The sequence below is a fragment of the Phyllostomus discolor genome, chromosome 14 (genome assembly GCF_004126475.2).
Source record: "Phyllostomus discolor isolate MPI-MPIP mPhyDis1 chromosome 14, mPhyDis1.pri.v3, whole genome shotgun sequence".
Taxonomy (NCBI): domain Eukaryota; kingdom Metazoa; phylum Chordata; class Mammalia; order Chiroptera; family Phyllostomidae; genus Phyllostomus; species Phyllostomus discolor.
Genome location: NC_040916.2, coordinates 39645346 through 39664097, shown reverse-complemented (window position 1 = coordinate 39664097; position 18752 = coordinate 39645346). Strand labels below are relative to the sequence as shown.

The 18752-nt window shown below is 38.0% G+C and overlaps 1 protein-coding gene across 1 annotated transcript in view; it reads right to left on the bottom strand.

Annotated features, from left to right (window-relative positions):
* Window positions 1–15527, bottom strand: part of SYCP1 (synaptonemal complex protein 1) — an 82151-nt gene extending 66624 nt beyond the window's left edge. The window contains exons 1-7 of the mRNA XM_028503146.2: window positions 15403–15527; window positions 14053–14137; window positions 13828–13871; window positions 13597–13653; window positions 12321–12485; window positions 11406–11473; window positions 5068–5141 (exon numbers count right to left, since the gene is read on the bottom strand). Coding sequence (XP_028358947.1) covers window positions 5068–5141; window positions 11406–11473; window positions 12321–12485; window positions 13597–13653; window positions 13828–13871; window positions 14053–14137; window positions 15403–15510 — 601 coding nt within the window. The 5' untranslated portion in view covers window positions 15511–15527. The remainder of the gene's footprint in view (window positions 1–5067; window positions 5142–11405; window positions 11474–12320; window positions 12486–13596; window positions 13654–13827; window positions 13872–14052; window positions 14138–15402) is intronic.
* Window positions 15528–18752: the final 3225 nt, after the last annotated feature.

Here is an 18752-nt window from a genome sequence, read left to right as displayed (position 1 = left end):
ACTACCTAACACACAGCAACAAACCTTATCTATTCCTCAGAAACTATCTGTCCTAAGGAACTGCATTCCCAACCCAGTCATTGTGGCTCAGTTGGCTGGGCATCATCCCACAAACCGAAAGATCACAGGTTAGATTCCTGGTCAGGGCATATGCCTGGGTTGCAGGTTTGGTCCCCAGTTAGGGTGCATATGAGAGGCAACCAATTAATTTTTCTCCCCCCCAAGATGTTCCTCTCCCTTTCCTTCTCTCTCCCTTCATCTCTAAAATCAAAAATAAAAATTTTAATTTAAAAAAATTGCATTCTATCACCAACGCCATTTTGTTCTTTCTTCTTGGTATTTATCTATACATCAATTCATCTATCAATCTATCAATCTATCTCTCTATTTCCCCATTCTCCCTCCTTATTCTCTTCTTCCTCCTTCCTCCCTCTCTCTCTTTCCCTATCTCTCCCACTTTCCTTTTGCCCCTAGCCCTTTGTCCCTCTTCTGTGTCCCTTCCTCCCCCTCCCCTCCCCTCCTCTTCTTTCTCCCCTGCCCCTCATATTCTCATACACACACACACACACACACACACACATACACACACACCCTACTCTGTCCCATATTGGGAAACTAGATCTTGCAGTTCAGGCAAAATTAATTGCCCTAAAAAAGAAATGATTTAACTCAAAGCAAAGAAAAAATCTTTGAGTTTCAAAAGCCAAGTGTTGGGGTTAGGAGAAAGATTCAGGGCGTAAGTAATAGATTTTAAACATATATATATGTCTGAACAAAACTTCCCATCTTCTAGACCTAGGAAATATTTCCAACTTATGAAGAAGAAACCTTTACAAGGGCAAGGTGAGAGAGCTTATTAGTCTGTGGCAGATATTTAAAAAGGGGTTCTGCAGCTTCTACCTTCCTCAGGCTAAGCCTCACGTTTGAGGACCACAGAAACACCAGATAGTTTGGGCAAACCAAGAGCAAAGGAGGAATGTGCCTTTTCCTTCAGTAGGGTTCAAGAAAGATGACAAATCCTCAGGGAAAAAAATAGCTATAAAATATATTTAGACAGATGGGGTCTTAGACAGCTTCAGGGTTTCCCCTGTTTCAACATCCCACGCAACTGCACATGGTGGGATGAAGGGCAGAGAAGCAGCCAACCTAGAGAAGCACCAATGACAGGGAGAAGGGACAACTCAGCAGCAACGCATGTGGGCCGTTAACTGAACACCAGTTGAAATGTTCACAGTCTCAATGGACAGATGACTGAGAGACAAATGTCCCTCTCTACCACATGGTACTATATGTGTACCCCAAAATTTAGATATAACCCCAGGGGAAGGGGGAAATTTTCCAAATTTACTGAGATTGTTTTTCTATGCCAACAGAATCAAGGCATTATGATTTTTTTAACATTTGAAAATATAAAAATTTTGTACATGCTTGAGTTTGTTGACTAAAATTATTCAGAAACATATACTCTACGTATAAGAGTACCAGAAAACCCAACAGGAGGGGCAGAAAGAAGATGCAACTATGCAAGGTGAAAACTTTAGAAACTGCTCAATGACCTGCCATACAATTATAAATATGAAAAGAAGATTCAACCACTAAAACAGGGAGGAAATCAGGACCAAAGTGAGTTTAACACCCAGTTTATTTAGTCTGAATAGTTTCTGCCTTTTTCAATGATGTATATGGGGAGAAAAATCTATGGTGCCTATGAAAAAATATGATCAAACAAAGGAAAGAAGAAACATGAAAGATGTTAAAATAAAGAGCTTATCTCTGAAAATGAATTCTTTAGAATCCAGATGAAAATTTCAGAAAACTACTCAATATTCTCAACAGAAGCAAGATAATATGGCCTCAATGAGGCAGATAGAGTCATAAAGAAAGAACAGGCCACATGGATAATAAGGCAAGTATTAAGAATATTTTAAGGAAAAAAATGTCACCTATGTGTAACATCAAGATACAATCCTTACTTCCAGTCAAGATGGCTCATAGGTAAATACAGCTCACTTCCTCGTACAACCACATCAAAATCACAACTAAACTACAGAACCACCATTAATCCAGAACCACCAGGAATTAAACCAAATGGAAGTCCTACAACTACAGAACTGGTAGGAGGGGCAGAGATACTGAACAGGCTGGTCGCACATCCATGTGTGCTAGAAAAAAATCAGGAGGGAGATTTTGGGAGCAAGGGATTCCAGCTCTACACCAGGCCCCCTAGCCCAGGATTCCAATGCCAGGAAGGTAAGCCCACATAACTTCTGGCTATGAAAACCAGTGGGGATTGAGGCTGTGAAAGACAGAAACTTCTGGAGTCCCAAGTAGTTCCTCTTAAAGGGCCCACACTCGGACTTACCTGGACGACACTCCCTGTAAGCCCCAATGCTGACAGCAGCTTAAAAGGCATAAGAGGCATATGAGAGGAACTAAAGTGTCTGGCATCAGGGCAAGAGCTGAGGGACAGCCTCCTACCAGAAAGAAGAGCTGGCAGAAGCCACTGTACCTTTTCTGAGCCCCACAGAGCCAGTAGGCAGGCACCATATCGAGACTCCATCAACCTGACTCACACTGTTTGCTCTGCCTGGGCATTCCCAGAGACTCTGCCTCCACCCAACTCTTGGGCCCACCCAAGCTGTTCCCAGTGGCTTTTCCATATGAATGGCTTGTCTTTGCTCATGCTTCAGATTTTCCTAAATTCTCTCAAGCAGCATCTAGCCTCAGCAAGCCCTGCGCCTCTCATTAACTGGTCCCAGGCTTGGCATTAGCAGCAATTGGCTTTGGTTCACACTTTGGCTTCACCTGGACAGCTCCAAGCACAGCACAAGTAGCAGCCATCTGCAGACTGCTTTGTAGCTTATAATGGGTGACCCTGAACAGAACACAGATGGTGGCTAACCTTTGCCCCAACAAAACTCCAGAAAAAGAACTAGGCAAAAAGAGACAAGCAATCAACTACCTGCAGAGTTCAAAGCCTACAAATCCAGTGTGCAGCTACAGACCACATCAGAGCACCACCATCAAACCACCTCCACAAGCAACACAACTCAAGGGGTGAATCAGCATGCATCAGAGCCCTGCTGTAGCAAATCCTGCTCTGTGAAGTGGGCCCCTGGACAGCTGACCCTCCAATGTGGTTGGAAGTTGGTGGTGAGTGGTCACTGACAGTCCTTGAAGCTGACTGGCCTGGGTAAATCCTTCCCATTGACCTGCCAATAGCAATCAAGGCTAAACTACAAGAGGAGTGTGCACCCACCTTGTAGGCTGGGTGCACCCTGAGTACCCAGCTTCGGTAATAGGGGAGGTAGTGCCACTGGACCCTACAGGACACCTAGTACATTAGGTCACTCTACCAAGCCGAGGATGGTGTAGCAGTTCTACATAATACATAGAAACAAACACAGGAAGGATGCCAAAATGAAGAGACAAAGAAACATGGCCCAAATGAAAGAACAACAAAACTCCAGAAAAAGAACTAAGCAAAATGGAGACAAGCAATCTACTACCTGCAGAGTTCAAAACACTGGTTGTAAGGATACTCAGTGAACTTAGGGGAAAAGTAGATGAACTCAGAAAGAAGTTCAGCAGCATAAAAAAAGAACATAGTAACCAAAAAAAAAAAGAACCAGTCAGAAATGAAGGACACACTAACTGAAATGAAGAACAAATTATAGGGAATCAATAGTAGAAAGGACAAAGCCAGAAATCAAATCAGTGATCTGGAATATAAGGAAGCAAAAAGAAACAAGTATCAAAAATGAGGAAACTGTACGGAGCCTCTGGGACAACTTCAAGTTTTCCAATATTTCCATCATGGGGGTGTCAGAAGAAAAGAGAGAGCAAGAAATTAAAAACATATTTGAAAAAATAATGACAGAAAACTTCCCTAATTTGATGAAGGAAATAGACATATAAATCCAAGAAGCACAGAGAGTCCCAAACAAGATGAACCCAAACAGGACCACACCAATACACATCATAATTAAAATGTCAAAAGTTAAAGACAAGAAGAGAATCTTTTTTAAAAAGATTTTATTTATTCATTTGCAGAGAGGGAAAGGAGGGAGATAGAGAGAAAGAGAGAAACATCAATGTGCAGTTGCTGGGGGTTATAGCCTGCAACCCAGGCATGTACCCTGGCTGGGAATCGAACCTGCGACACTTTGGTTCACAGCCCGAGCTCAATCCACTGAGCTACGCCAGCCAGGCAAGACAAGAAGAGAATCTTAAAAGCAGCAACAGAAAATAGTTAGTTACCTACAAGTGAGATCCCATAAGACTGTCAACTGATTTCTCAAAAGGCTAGAAGGGATTGACAAGGAATATTCAAAGTGATGAAAAGCAAGAACATACAACCAAGATTACTCTACTCAGGAAACCTATCATTTAGAATTGAAGGAGAGAGAAAGAGCTTCCCAGAAAAGAAAAAGCAAATGGAGTTCACCACCACCAAACCAGTATGTAGGAAATGATAAAAAAAAAGTCTTCTTTAAGAAGATCAAAAATATGAACAATAAAATGGCAATAAATAGCTACTTATCAGTAATTGAATCTCAAAAACAAAAAAAAAAACAAACAAGGAGAACAGAAACAGAACCACAGATACATAGAACATTTTGATGGTTGCCAGATGGGAGAGGCATCAGGTGATGTGTGTAAAGGTGAAATGTTTAATAAGTACCTATTAGTTGTCACAGAACAGTCATGGGGATGTAAAGTACGGCAGAGGGACTATAGTAGGCAAGGAATATATATGCAACAATCCATGGACATGGGTGGCCTGAGGGATTGGGGGCATCTGGGTGGAGAGGGGGAAGTAGGGGAAGGTTGGGCCAACTGTAATAGCATAAACAATAAAGCACAAATTATTTTTTTAAGTTATACTCCTTAGTTCATTTAATAGATCATCTAAAAAATGTTTTAAAAGATTCTTCAAACCACAATCTGATCTCTGACTTAAAGAGCCTAAAACTAAAGAGTGAAGACAATTTGTTCCACTCTCAACCCCCACCAATAAAATAATAATAAACTGATAAAATCATATAGAACAAGAAAGACATTTACATTTCTTTGTCTTTTCTGCAGATCTGGTACAGGTTTCTTTCAGTAAATTGCATAAGTGCCTTGTAGCATTATTCCTGTAACAAAGGAAAGAGCCTAAATTTAATCCAATTGCAAGCAAAATCATATTCAAAAGTTATGAAACATACTATTACAACTATTAAAGGAACTCTTAAATATTATATTTTGTATATATCACATACTGTTCATAAATGATATGTACCAAAAAACAATTGACTGTATTACTAGCAAAGCTGGCTCCTTTTAAAAGTAAAAGGAAAAATTCTTTAACAAGTTTCTACCCAAGTAGCTATCAATAACCTTTCAGTAAACATTTCCAGATTTGCCTTAAGAAAAAAAGGAGAAGAGAGGGTTGGGCTTTTCATTTACTAATTACCCCAAATATTCTAGCTGTCTACTTCCAAAACATAAAATAGGTAGTTTCTGACTAACCATTCATTATGTGAACAAAAATACCTCTGATCACCTTAATAGATATTGAGAAAGCATCTGACAAAATTCAATATTCACTTATTGTTTAAAAAAATGCCTTTCCCTCAACATAATAAAGGCCACATACAAGAAACCTACAGCCAACATCGTACTCAATGGTCAAAAACTAATAGCTTCCCCCCTAAGATCAGGAACAGGACAAAGGTGTCTTGTTTTCACCACATCTATTCAGCATAGTATTGGAAGTTCTAGCCACAGAGATCAGACAAGAAAAAGAAATAAAAGGCATCCAAATTGGAAAGGAGGAAGTAAACCTGCAATTGTTTGCAAATGACATGACAGTGTACATAGAAAACCCTATAGACTCCACCAAAAAACTACTTGACCTAATAAGTGAATTTGGCAGAATGGCAAGATGCAAAGTCAATATGCAGAAATCGAAGGCATTTTTTGTACATCAACAATGAAATATCAGAAACAGAAATTAGAAAAATCCCAGTTACTATAGCAACAAGAAAAATAAAGACCCTAGGAATAAACCTAAGCGAAGAGCTAAAAGACCTGTACTCAGAAAACTACAGAACACTGAAGAAAGAAATTAAGGAAGACACACATACATGGAAGCATATACTGTGTTCGTGGATTGGAAAAATTAACATCATTAAAATGTCCATACTACCCAAAGCAATTTATAGATTCAGCGCAATCTCTATTAAAATACCAGTGACATATTTCACAGATATAGAACAAATATTTCAAGAATTTACATGGAACCATAAACAACCTCAAATAGTCTCAGCAATCTTGAGAAAGAAGAACAAAGTAGGAGGGATCACAATACCTGGTATAAAATTATACTACAAGTCCACTGTAATCAAAACAGTCTGGTACTGGCATAAGAACAGACATACAGATTAATGGAACAGAAGAGAGAGCCCAGAAATAAACCCATGTCTCTATGGTCAACTAATATTTGACACAGAGGGTAGGTCTATACTATGGAGTAAAAACGGCCTCTTCAACAAATGGTATTGGGAGATCTGGACACCTTACATGCAAAAAAATGAAACTCGACTACCAACTTACACCATACACAAAAATAAGCTGAAGATGGATAAAAGACTTAAATATTCAAGTCATGACACCATAAAAGTCCTAGAGGACAACACAGGCAGGGAATTTTTAGATGTTCCCCACAGCAATATTTTCACTGATCTGTCCCCTAGAGCAAAGGATATAAAGGAAAGAATAAACAAATGGGACTACATCAAATTAAAAGGCTTCTGCACATTTAAAGAAAACATCAGCAATATGAAAAGGTAACCAACTGTATGGGAAAATATGTTTGCTGATGATACCTCAGATAAGGGTTTGATGTCCAAAATATATAGAGAAGTCACATGACTCCACACCAGAAACACAAACAATCCAATTAAAATGGGCAAAGGGGCTTCTGGCCAAGATGGAGGCATACACTTTGCCTCCTCATACAATCAAAAGAAGGACAACAACAAATTTACAAACAAAAAAATATCCAGAACTGCCAGAAAATTGAACTGCATGGAAGTACAACCAAGGAGTTAAAGAAGAAGTATTCATTCAGACTGGTAGGAGAGCCAGAGACGGGCAGCCATGGTGGAGAGAACTCCCAGCAGGGTGGCAGCTGGCAGACCAGGCAATGCAGCAGCTGGCAGAGCTATGGTCCCACATTTGTGTGCAGTTAAACTGGGAGGAACAACTGGGCAGCGAGGTAGACCACGAAACCCAGAGTTCCAGCATGGGGAAATAAAGCCTCAAATCTTTTGGCTGAAAAAACCTGTGGCAGTTGTGGTGGTAGGAGAAACTCCCACCCTTACCGGAGAGTTTGTTGGAAAGGCCCACAAGGTCCTAGAATGAACACAAACCATCCCACCTGGGAATCAGCACCAGAAGTGCCCATTTTGCTTGTGGGTAGTGGAGGAAGTGACTGAAAGCCAGCTGGGAGCTGAGCAAGTGGCATTGTTCCCTCTTGAATCCCTCTCCCACATACAGCACCACAACGCAGCAAAGTGGGTTGCTCTGTCCTGGTGAACACCTAAGGCTCCACCCCTTACAATGTAATGGGCCCTCCAAGACAAAAAAGCATGGCCCAAATGAAAGAACCGATAAAAGCTCAAAAAAAAAAAAAATACAACTAAGCATTGAAGAGATAGCCAGCCTATCTCTGCATCTGTGCAGAATTCAAAACACTGGTATTCAGGATGCTCACAGAAATGGTTGAGTATGGTCGCAACACAGAGGAAGAAGTGAAAGCTATGAAAAGTGAAATAAAGGAAAATGTACAGGAAATCAACACTGACAGGAAGGAAACCAGGACTCAGATCAACGGTTTGGACCAGAAAGAAGAAAGAAACATTCAGCCAGAACAAAAGGAAGAAACAAGATTTTAAAAAATGAGGAGAGGCTTAGGAACCTCCAGGACAATTTTAAATGTTCCAACATCCAAACACAGGGGTGCCAGAAGGAGAAGAAGAAGAGCAAGAAACTGAAAACTTATTTGAAAACATAATGAAGGAGAATTTCCCCAATCTGGAAAACAAAATAGACTCCCAGGAAGTACATGGAGCTCAGAGAGTCCCAAAGAAGTTGGATCCAAGGAAGCACATACCAAAGCACACCATAATTACATTACCCAAGATAAAAGAGAAGGAGAGAATCCTAAAAGCAGCAAGAGAAAAGGAGACAGTTACCTACAAAGGAGTACCCATAAGATTATGAGCTGATTTCTCAAAAGAAATCTTGCAGGCAGAAGGGGCTGGAAAGAAGTATTCAAAGTCATGAAAGGCAAGGACCTACATCCAAGATGACTCTATCCAGCAAAGCTATCATTTAGAATGGAAGGGCAGATAAAGTGCTTCCCAGATAAGGTCAAGTTAAATGAGTTCATCATCACCAAGCCCTTATTATATGAAATGTTAAAGGGACTTTTCTAAGAAAAAGAAGATCAAAAGTACGAACAGTAAAATGACAACAAACTTACAACTATAGAAATAGAACCAGCAAAATAGAACCAGAGACATGGAAATAAAGAACAAACTGACAGTGACCAGAGGGGAGGGGTGAGGGGGATAACAGAGGAAAGAAGGGAAAGGGTGACCAAGGAACAAGTATAAAGAACCCATGGACAAGGACAACATGGTGGGGGGAGGATTGAATGTAGGAGGGGAGAGGTGGCAGGGCAGGGGAGAGTAATGGGGGGAAAATGGGACAACTATAACTGAACAACAATAAAAAAAAATTTTAAATCTCAATAAAGTGGGTACGGAGGGAATGGTACCTAAACATTATAAAGGCCATTTTTAATAAACATACATGCTCCAAGTGAAAAGCTTTTCCTTTAAGATCAGAAATGAGACAGGAGTGCCTAATCCTGACACTTTAATTCAAGGTAGTATTAGAAGTCCTAGTCAGAGCAATTAAGCAAGAAGAAGAAATAAAAGGAATTCAAATAGGAAAGGAAGAGGTAAAACTGTCACTATTAGCAGATGGTATGTTATCTTAGAAAACCCTAAAGATTCCATCAAAAAAACTGTTAGAGTAAATAAACTCAGTAAAGTTGCAAGATACAAAATCAATATACAAAATTCAGCTGCATGTCTATAAACTAATTAAGAAAACAATCCCATTTACAAATGCATCAAAAAGACTAAGATACCTAGTAACAAATTTTAAAAAGTAGGTGAAAGACCTATATATTGAAAACTATAAGATACTGATTAAAGAAACTGAAGATGACAGAAATAAATGGAAAAATATTCTGTGCTCATGGATCAGGAGAATTAATATGTTAAAATGTCCATACTAGCCAAAGCAATCTAGAGATTAAGTGCAATCCCTATGAAAATCCCAAGAGCATTTTCCACAAAAATAAAGCAATCAATCATAAAATTCATATGGAACCACAAAAGACCCTGAAAAGCCAAAGCAATCTTGAGAAAGAAAAAGGCTGGATCCATCACACTTCCTGGTTTCAGACTACATTGCAAAGCTATAGTAGTCAAAACAGTATAGTACCCTGGCTGGGTAGCTAAGTTGGATGATTCAAACATCATCCCAATACACCAAGGTTGTGGTATCAATCCCCAGTTAAGGCACATAAAAGAATCAACCACTGAACACACAAATAAGTGGAACAACAAATCAATGTTTCCCCCCACTCTCTCTTTCTCCCCTAAAGTCAGTTTTTAAGAAACAATATAGTATTGGCATAAAAATAGACATACAGATCAATGTGGAACAGAATAGAGAGCCCAGTAATAAACTCAAGCATATATGGACAATAATACATTGATGACAATGGAGTTAAGAATATACAATGGAAAAAGGACAGCCTCTTCAATAATCACAACCTACTCCTTAGAGTTCAGACACCAGTGGTGAGCCAAGATTGTTACCTCTACCTCTGACCCACTGGTTATATACATCAGAGTTCCCAAGACCTCCTACTTAGGTTTGATTAATTTCCAGAATGGCTTCCAGAACTCAGAGAAACAATTTAATTACCAGATTACTGGTTTACCATACAAGTATATGAATCAGGAACAGTCAGATGGAAAAGATGCTTAGAGCAAGGTACGGGGAAAGGATGTGGAGCTTCCATGCTTTCTCCCCAAATCTCCAAGTGTTCGCCAAGTGGGAAGATCTCTGAACACTATCACTTTGGGTTTATTGGAGGCTTCCTTACACTGTCATGATTGATTAAATCATCGGTCATTGGCAACTGATTCAACATCCAGGTCCTCAACCCTCTCTGAAGGTGATAGTGGGGAGAGGAAGATGAAGTTCTAACCCTCTAATCCTCTGGATGATTCTCCTGGCAACTAATCCCATCCTCAGGGTCCAAAAGTCAGCTCATTAACATAGTAAGAGACACACTGTCATTCTCAACACTTAGGAGATTCCAAGGGTTTTGGGAGATGTGAGTCAGGATCCACCTTGTAAGATACTTTAGGAACGCAATCATACACCCGTATAAAAGTGACCAGTATGCACCAAACATACACTAGGCACACAATGTTAGAAACTCCCTCTTCTCCCTCCCTTGCCCCTATAACCGAACTTCATTTAGGCAAGGAAAACATTAAAATGTAGCATTTAAATTTGATCTAGGAAGTTACAGTTTGTCTTTTGACTGGGCTAAAATAGTCCATTGTAATAGTATTTTTCACTTAGCAACTTCACTGACAAGTGATAGGCTGCTAGAACCATGTTTAGCATGTTTAACTTAAAGCAAGTAAGGAGTAAACAAATTCAGCACTCTACATGGACCCACACACTACATTCTAACTCTTCAACATTTTCATGGCAGATGAATGAAACAATTACATTTTTCTACTAAGTTCTACATGGCATAATCTGAATGAGGTGGTAATGTATAAAATAAGGCTTAGCTATTGCCTAGAACAAAGGAAAGGAAAAGTCAAAGATGATACTAAAGTTTTAAGCCAAACTTTAAATGGAAGAATCACTGGGCCACTGGCAAAAATAGGAACTTGAGAATGGGAATTAGCTTGGAACTAAGTTGAGCCCTACTTTGCAGTGCTGCACCTAAAACAATAGTCAAACAGAAAGGTAGACAATATACACAGGCAGTTGTAGATACAGGATCATCAGGTAACTTTTTGAAACCAAGTTATGGTTTCTGCTGTCTGACATTTTTTAAATGGAGACATTATTAGCAATCAGTGACCACAGTTTGCCAACTGCAAGAATGTGAAAACAGTATGTCTTCATCTCTCCGCAGCACCCGTGTCGAATTCTGCATGTATAACGGGAAATGCTCAATAAATTTTTATAAATTATTTTAATAATAAATTTGTAAAGAACAAATTCACTGAATTATTACTTACTCTTTTATTAAATCTTTATTTTCCTGAATTCCTTCTTCTAATTTCAAACTTACTTTTTCATTTTCAAACTAATTTATAAAACAGAAGAATAGGTCATCACATTTGGCTTAGCAAAATAAGCATGTATGATAACAAGCAGCGTAATATGTAATTACATATATAACACACATCTGCTTAAAGAAGTGACTATAATTGTATATCCTTAATGTATATATACTGTTTAAAATATCAAATGCTTTATAAAAAGCATTTGATATTTATATAAAATATCAAAGCAAAAGCAGTGTTTGTTTGCTAACATACTATGACAATCTGTAAGAATTCTTCTCTTTGAACATCAAGAAGTACTTTTTTGTCACAGCTTATGGATTTCCCATAAGACAATGGGTTTCACTTTCATCAACCTAAAATCAATTTTGCTGAATTATCTCCAAAAAAATCCAACAATATATTAATGCAATGTTATCTTCCCTAAACAATTTTGAAATATTTTATTTTTGTTCTAACCCACTGTTACATTTTCTCAACATTTTTCTATCACTGTCCTGTAAAATAAAAGCTAAAGTTTTATGTATAAATGTCACATTCCAATATAACAGGAGATTTATACCAAATAAAACATCATCAGTAATAGGAATTAATAAAAATAAAAATAAATTAGAACCATTAAATCAATCTTCATCTAAAGCTATATATTATTTCCCTAATAATTTGCATTGTTTTGTGTAATCTTGTCCTGTGTGCTCATCCTAAAGTTGAAATGCAACTTCAATGAAACTTCAAAAAAGCACTACCTTTAAAATCTACATCAATGAAACAAGATAAATGCAACTTACCCTGGAATAATACTCTACTTTAAATAGTATTATGATGAGATTAACTGTACTACATTCTCCACTCCAAATCTCCTTATACCTGTAGTTCCTGAATGGCTTTCCTCTGAGCTTCAATTATCTTTCTGTTTTCTTGCAACTTATTTTCTTTCTGCTTCAGTTCAGATTCTACGTTCACTTTCCACTTCTTAATCTTTTCAGCCTCCTTATACAGTTTTGAATATAGTCTGCTCATTGGCTCTGAATTCTATTAAAACAGGTTTTCAAAGATTGTTAATTGTTCAAAATTTTAGTATAACCAAACTATTTCTATCTATTGAAAATATCCATGAATAATAGCATCTTAATAGTTGAGACCAATTCTCTCAATTTATGCCCTAATAGCATGCATAAAGCTACATTAACTTTTTTGTATTATTAAGGCAGTCCTAGCTACTACACTAAAGTTACTGATCATTTGACTAAGTTATACCTTGCTGAATACAACCAAGTAACTTCAAAATATACCTAAGCCACAAGTTAGAAATGTTTTAGTCGATGAGAGAATCGGACTAGTTAAAAACTAAAATAAATCACTCTACAAGAAATCTATAAATCCTAACAATGGCCTTGAAACATTTTGGTTATATAAATAGTTTGAGGATTAACTACAGGGCATGAAGTTTTATAATGACAAGGTAAATAAGGGTGAACACAAGATCTAACTTTCATTTAACCTGAAATTTCACTTGGGTTTCCTGCATTATCCATTTCCACATTATAAGGTAAATACCAGGGTTTATTTTTCAAAAAGTGACACTGATCTCTGCCCACAGATGCTCTTTGTCATCAAAATATATAAATAAGTTCCATATTTTTAAATTCTGTGATACCATAACCACAGCAACAAGCAGATAGCACTTTCTTTGGCTGTGGAATTTCTCTTCATTTTAAAGACATCTACGTGCCATTTGTAAGAACATTTTTTACAACTAAAATTGAAAGTATTGTATGTCCTACAAAGTTCTTAGACAATAAACCAGCCAAACAATCACATCAGGTAATAAAAAGATTGTAAAATAGTAGCTTGATTCTCAGTCTTTTCACATTTTGTATCCATCTCCTCTTTTCTATTCTTGATTTCTATGGTTTAAAATAAAATTTCCCCTAAAAAACAGATGCCATTATAACCCAGGAAAATACAGAAACCTAGTGTTTTGGCAATTTTAAAAGAAATACAAAAAGAAAAAAAACGAAGGGCATACTTTAGAACATAAACCAAATATTTCTTTTGAAGCTTCAAAAGAAAAATATATACAAGTAATAATAAATGATATTCTAATTACAAGAAATTTCATGTGGATGAAAAATCTTCTGACCTCAAAATCAGAGTCTTTTAGTCCTTCCTGGTAGTGACAACTGTCAGAATTATCAACCTAAAAAACAAAAATATGTTTCCTGTAAGAAAATATTTCTGAACAGAGTTTCTAAATAGTAACAATTAAATAGTAAAGACTAGTAATCCAACTACTACAGATTTTTTTTCCCTTTTCAAGGAAGAAATTCGATACCTAAACAGATTATATCTGTAGGCACTACATTTAACTGACCTGTTCAAGCATGGGCAAAAAGTTAACTTTTTGTAAAGTAGCACCTGCAAGATAAAAGACAATTGGTATTAAATATGCCAACATCTTATTTTTTATATTTAGTATTATATCTAGCTTTAATGTCAAGGCTATCAGTGTAGTATTTGTTATATTTTCAATATCTACCAATGTGTATTTTAAAAATGCTTCATTGTAAGGTGATATATTACTTTTCCAATCTCCTACCTGAATCAACGTTTTCCCCTTTTTTAGAGAGATTAGTCATTGCAAATGGAAAACCAGTATCATCTTCAATATCTTTGCTGAAGCTCTAGAAACACAAAGAAGTTCTTAAACATAGTGCCCCATACCACTCTGATAACAAGCAGTGTAATATGTAATTACATATGTAGTATACCCTATTTTGTTGTATATAACACATATGATGTTTTTGGCCCAAATTTTCAGGAAAAAAAATTTAATCTAATTTTTTAATTCAATTTTTATTCATTTATATTTAGAAACAAAATCAACTATTGTATTTCAGGGTGTTATTTTGCATATGATATTGTTATTGCTTTCTAGAGTTACACTTTTAATGCATAAGCATAAATAAAAGAATTAAAAATATTTATGGAATTAGTACTATGTGTGTATAATGCACATCCTTACTTTTCCCTTAAGAGTTTGGACAAAAAAGTGTGCATTATACACAGCAAACTATGGTACATCTACTTAAAGAAGTGCCTATAGTTGTAAATTGTTTAACATATATATATTATTTAAAATATCAAATGCTTCTGCTATGAAAACAAAGCAAAAAATGCAATTAGTATTTCCGTGTATAAGATGAAGCTAACTTATCAATTATGCAATACATGTTATTACTAATAACATTAGTAATTTTAACTAGTAGCACAGGATATTAGATGTCTTCAACTTCACTATAATCTATCCCTTGATATATTGAGAATTATCTTTGCTATACAGCATTTTAATATTACATTTTTGGCTATAGAGACATAAGAACTTTCCTACAGCAGATAAAAATTTAAATATTCATTGTTTCATTCCATTTCCATTATAAAGTTCAACCTAAGAAAACTTTTAAGTAATTTAGTAAAAAAAAACCTCTGTTTCACTTGAGAAACTCTATTATATAAATGAGTTTCCCTTTTTATCCTGTTGACCAGGAAGCTCAGTCACACCCTAATAATTTTACTAGTATGTCAAAATATTTATCCCAGTGTTCTTAATTTTCCTTCTCTCCTTGATACTCTCCTAACTTATACTTTATTGTATCATGGTATATGTCCTATACGTTGCCCCTAATCAATTAAGGAAAGAGGAAGAGTTCAAATGTGCAGGTTCCATCCTGTCTGGGGCGTCCTAACACCGCAGCGATGAGTTTTCTGAGTGATGCCCACGCACATTAGGAACGCTCACTCTTCGTTCGAACGATGCTATTCTGGGGTAAATCAGACCACCCTCACCCAAAAGAAATACTTATAAAAATATCACCATTACGAAAGCATATTTGGCCTCCATTGCCTAAAGTTAATTACAGTCAAATTCAAGATTGCAGTGCAAATTTACCTTGAAGAAATTAGACTCTCCGCCCAAGGCCTGTGGTTTCACGGCAGACACCTGGCTGCTGCCGAGTCTCGGCGGGACAAACAACGTGAAGGGCTTCTGCTTTTCCATGTCTCCGTGCAGTCGGACCACCTACAGCCCCAAAGGGGGCAGGAGGGGAGTATTTTGCATTGCTTCATTAATACACCATTTTCCTTTATTCTAAATGGTGACATTTGTATGCTCGATGGCCATTTGAAAGAATAGACGCAACCTTTGCTCGAGTGTCAGCCACAGCGTCGCCTGCGGCCTAGGTGGTCCCAGCGGAAGCACCCCCATTTCTCCCACGGCCCCTCCCCCACCCGTGGCCGCACTGGCGACGGAGATGGGCCAGAAACTCGAACGTGGCATCACGCTGTGACCGCCAGTAAAGAAAGCCCGAGCCCGCATTCACCAGCCCGGTTCCAGGGCATCGCCCTGCGGGGAGCAGCTGCCCTAGGCGCTCGGCCCAGCACCCAGAAGGCCGCCTTTGGGAGCGAGGCAGAGCATCAAAACCAGGCCCAGCTCCGGTTCCGCACTGCACAAAGAACCCGGTACACCTGCCCCGTGATACCTTTAAAGTCCACGAGAGCCTCCACTGCCACCTAGGAGGGACGCAAAAAGAACCCACGAGAGCCTCCGAACCTCGGAAAAGGCGGGAAACCTCCCCACCTGCGTGACCAGCAGGACACCGTGGGGAGGGGCGGGCAGCTGGCTAACGGCTAAATAACCGTCCGTAACGGTCAGCCACGTGAGTGTGCTGTGATCACGAGGCCAGCATCTCGCGAGATTTCTCCTTGATAGTAACAATTCCATCCCGGGTTCTGTTGCTGTTTATATTGTACATTCTTTAAGCCTCTGCTGCTGTCGAAGAATGCTAGGGAGACTCTCAGGTGCCGTGATAGATGGGAGCTGAGCAGGAAAAATCCACTTCTGTATTCCAAGAGCTCAGTTTTAGGAAGGACACATATGCAAACAGTTACAACCAGAGGTCACCATTTAGAGGTGATAATTTTTAAGGAGTCCTTAGGACCTAGGGAAAGTGGCACTCACAGTGGTTTGCGGGGTCAGGGGAGGCTTCGTGGTGAGCTACGCTTCCATTACTGCTTCCAGGGAGAATAAAAGGGTGAACGGAGAGTTGGGTAGACAGGGAAGCAGGGAAAGCAGATTCCTGGCAGAAGGAAGGGAGGCACGGGCGCTGGCATTGTGAGAGTGGGTGGAGTGGTCCAAGAGTGAGTGGGCCCAGGAAGCGTGGTGTAGGTGGTGAGGACGAAGTGGGAAATGGCAAGAGACATATGAAGACCTTGCAAAGACTCGGATTTTAGCACCCAGAGATGGGAATCTTGAAAAATTTTGAGCAAAAAGGGAGTCATGAGCAAATTCAGGCAAAAATTTGTGGTATGAAAATGGCTCATGAGACTGGAGTTACAGATCCAGTTTCAATACGCTGGGTGAGGTATGAGGACCTGAGCTAAGATGGTGGTAATGGAGGTGAGGAAGAGATATCAAATATGAAAGATGGGAACTAAAATGAATAGGATCTGATGATTTTTTAATAGTGAGCAGCGAGAGAGTTTAAGGTGACTGCCTGGTTTCAAGGCTTGGGAGGCTAAATATAATAAATATTGTGGTGCTAAGTACCACATTTGAGCCATAAGATGAGTTTCGTTTTGAACATACTGACTGTGTTTCCTAATGGTCTCCATGAATATAATTGATGCTTTAGTAAAGGACCTTAGTAATATTTTTAAATAACCCATTTTGTTTTGTATAAATTTAACCTGTCAGACATACTAATTTCTGCTATAATTACAAAAATTTTGAGCTGGAAAGGATGATCAAGTGTTACTCATTTTACACTTTAAGAAAACTGAGTCTAGGTACCCTAAATAACATAAAACACTCCCTCCAAGAAATGACACCAAGAATATGCATGTGCAAGGTAGCCCTGGAGGTAAAACAATAGTGCCACGACAGACTTTCTCACTTTCACATGAAATTTATTTTTAACGTTTAACCATCTTTTTCACCCTCACAAGAATGAAAGTATGTGTGGAAAGATTTTAAGAACTTCATTTTTTCTACACAAGGTGTTGGCAAAAAAAATGTAAAAATATTTTTCTATCAGAATGAGCAGTAAATTGTGCTATATTTCTCAATATATATTAAAATGTTTTAGTGATTTTTCACTTTAATTTTTTCCAGTATCTTGCAATCACAAAGTTTTAAATTTGGGCTTATGAAAGATCTCTTTTTCAAAGGCATTAAGAAAAGGTAAGAGTTGAACATATCTGTTTTCCTCTTTAAGTATTCAATACTATAACAGAAATGGTTTTAAAATATTGGTTAAATTGGGCATTAATGAGGTTCACAAACTACCTTTACCCTTATTACATTGTTTCCAATACATAGTCTTTCTCATGTCTATAAGAAATCCATATATTTTCATTCAAATTTATACTAAATGAAAAAAGTGTTTTTTTCAGGTAAGAACTCTACTCAGCATTATTCTGTTTGGAAGGAAACAAGCAGTAACAACCATTGCTTCTTTAAAGAGTCAGATCTTGAAATCCTGGATGTCCCTCTAGTGGTAGTCCTGTATTCCACACAATTGGATGGGCCCTGATGATGTCCATTGTATGGTTGCTAAGGAAACACTGGTACCATAGCAATGCTGTTCTTGTTTTTCAAATCAGTCATCCTACAATGACACAGTAGACAATACAGATTTGGGAATTTTGAAACAAACAACAATATTCTAAAGTTTCAGCAATGTGAATACAGATTCCACTTCTCAGAGAGAAAACTAGCCAATTTGGGGTCCTTTGTTTTCCAAATGGCTTTTCTGAATGGCTGTGATTGAGTGTCCTCAGTTCAGTGAGCCTCCCTGGGAGACAAGCAAAATGCCCTAGGTCTTCTGGATGATGAATTTTTGAATGTGTGTACAAAATTTGTAAAATTGGTTCCTGTAAATTTTCCACACATTGCTTATTTTTAAGGCATGGACGATCTGAAAAACATCATGTATCTTTTTTTTAAGATTTTATTTATTTTTATTTTTATTTTTAGAGAGGGAAGGGAGGGAGAAAGAGAGAGAGAGAAACATCGTGTGGTTGCTGGGGGCCGTGGCCTGCAACCCAGGTATGTGGCCTGACTGGGAATGGAACTTGCGACACTTTGGTTCACAGTCCGAGCTCAATCCACTGAACTATGCCAGCCAGAGTCCATCATTATGTGTATCTTAATGAATACTAGAAAATGGTAGAAGATAGTGAATTTAAAACAATACAGTTTTACATAATAAAAATAGCAAATAGTTACTGGATCCTTAATAT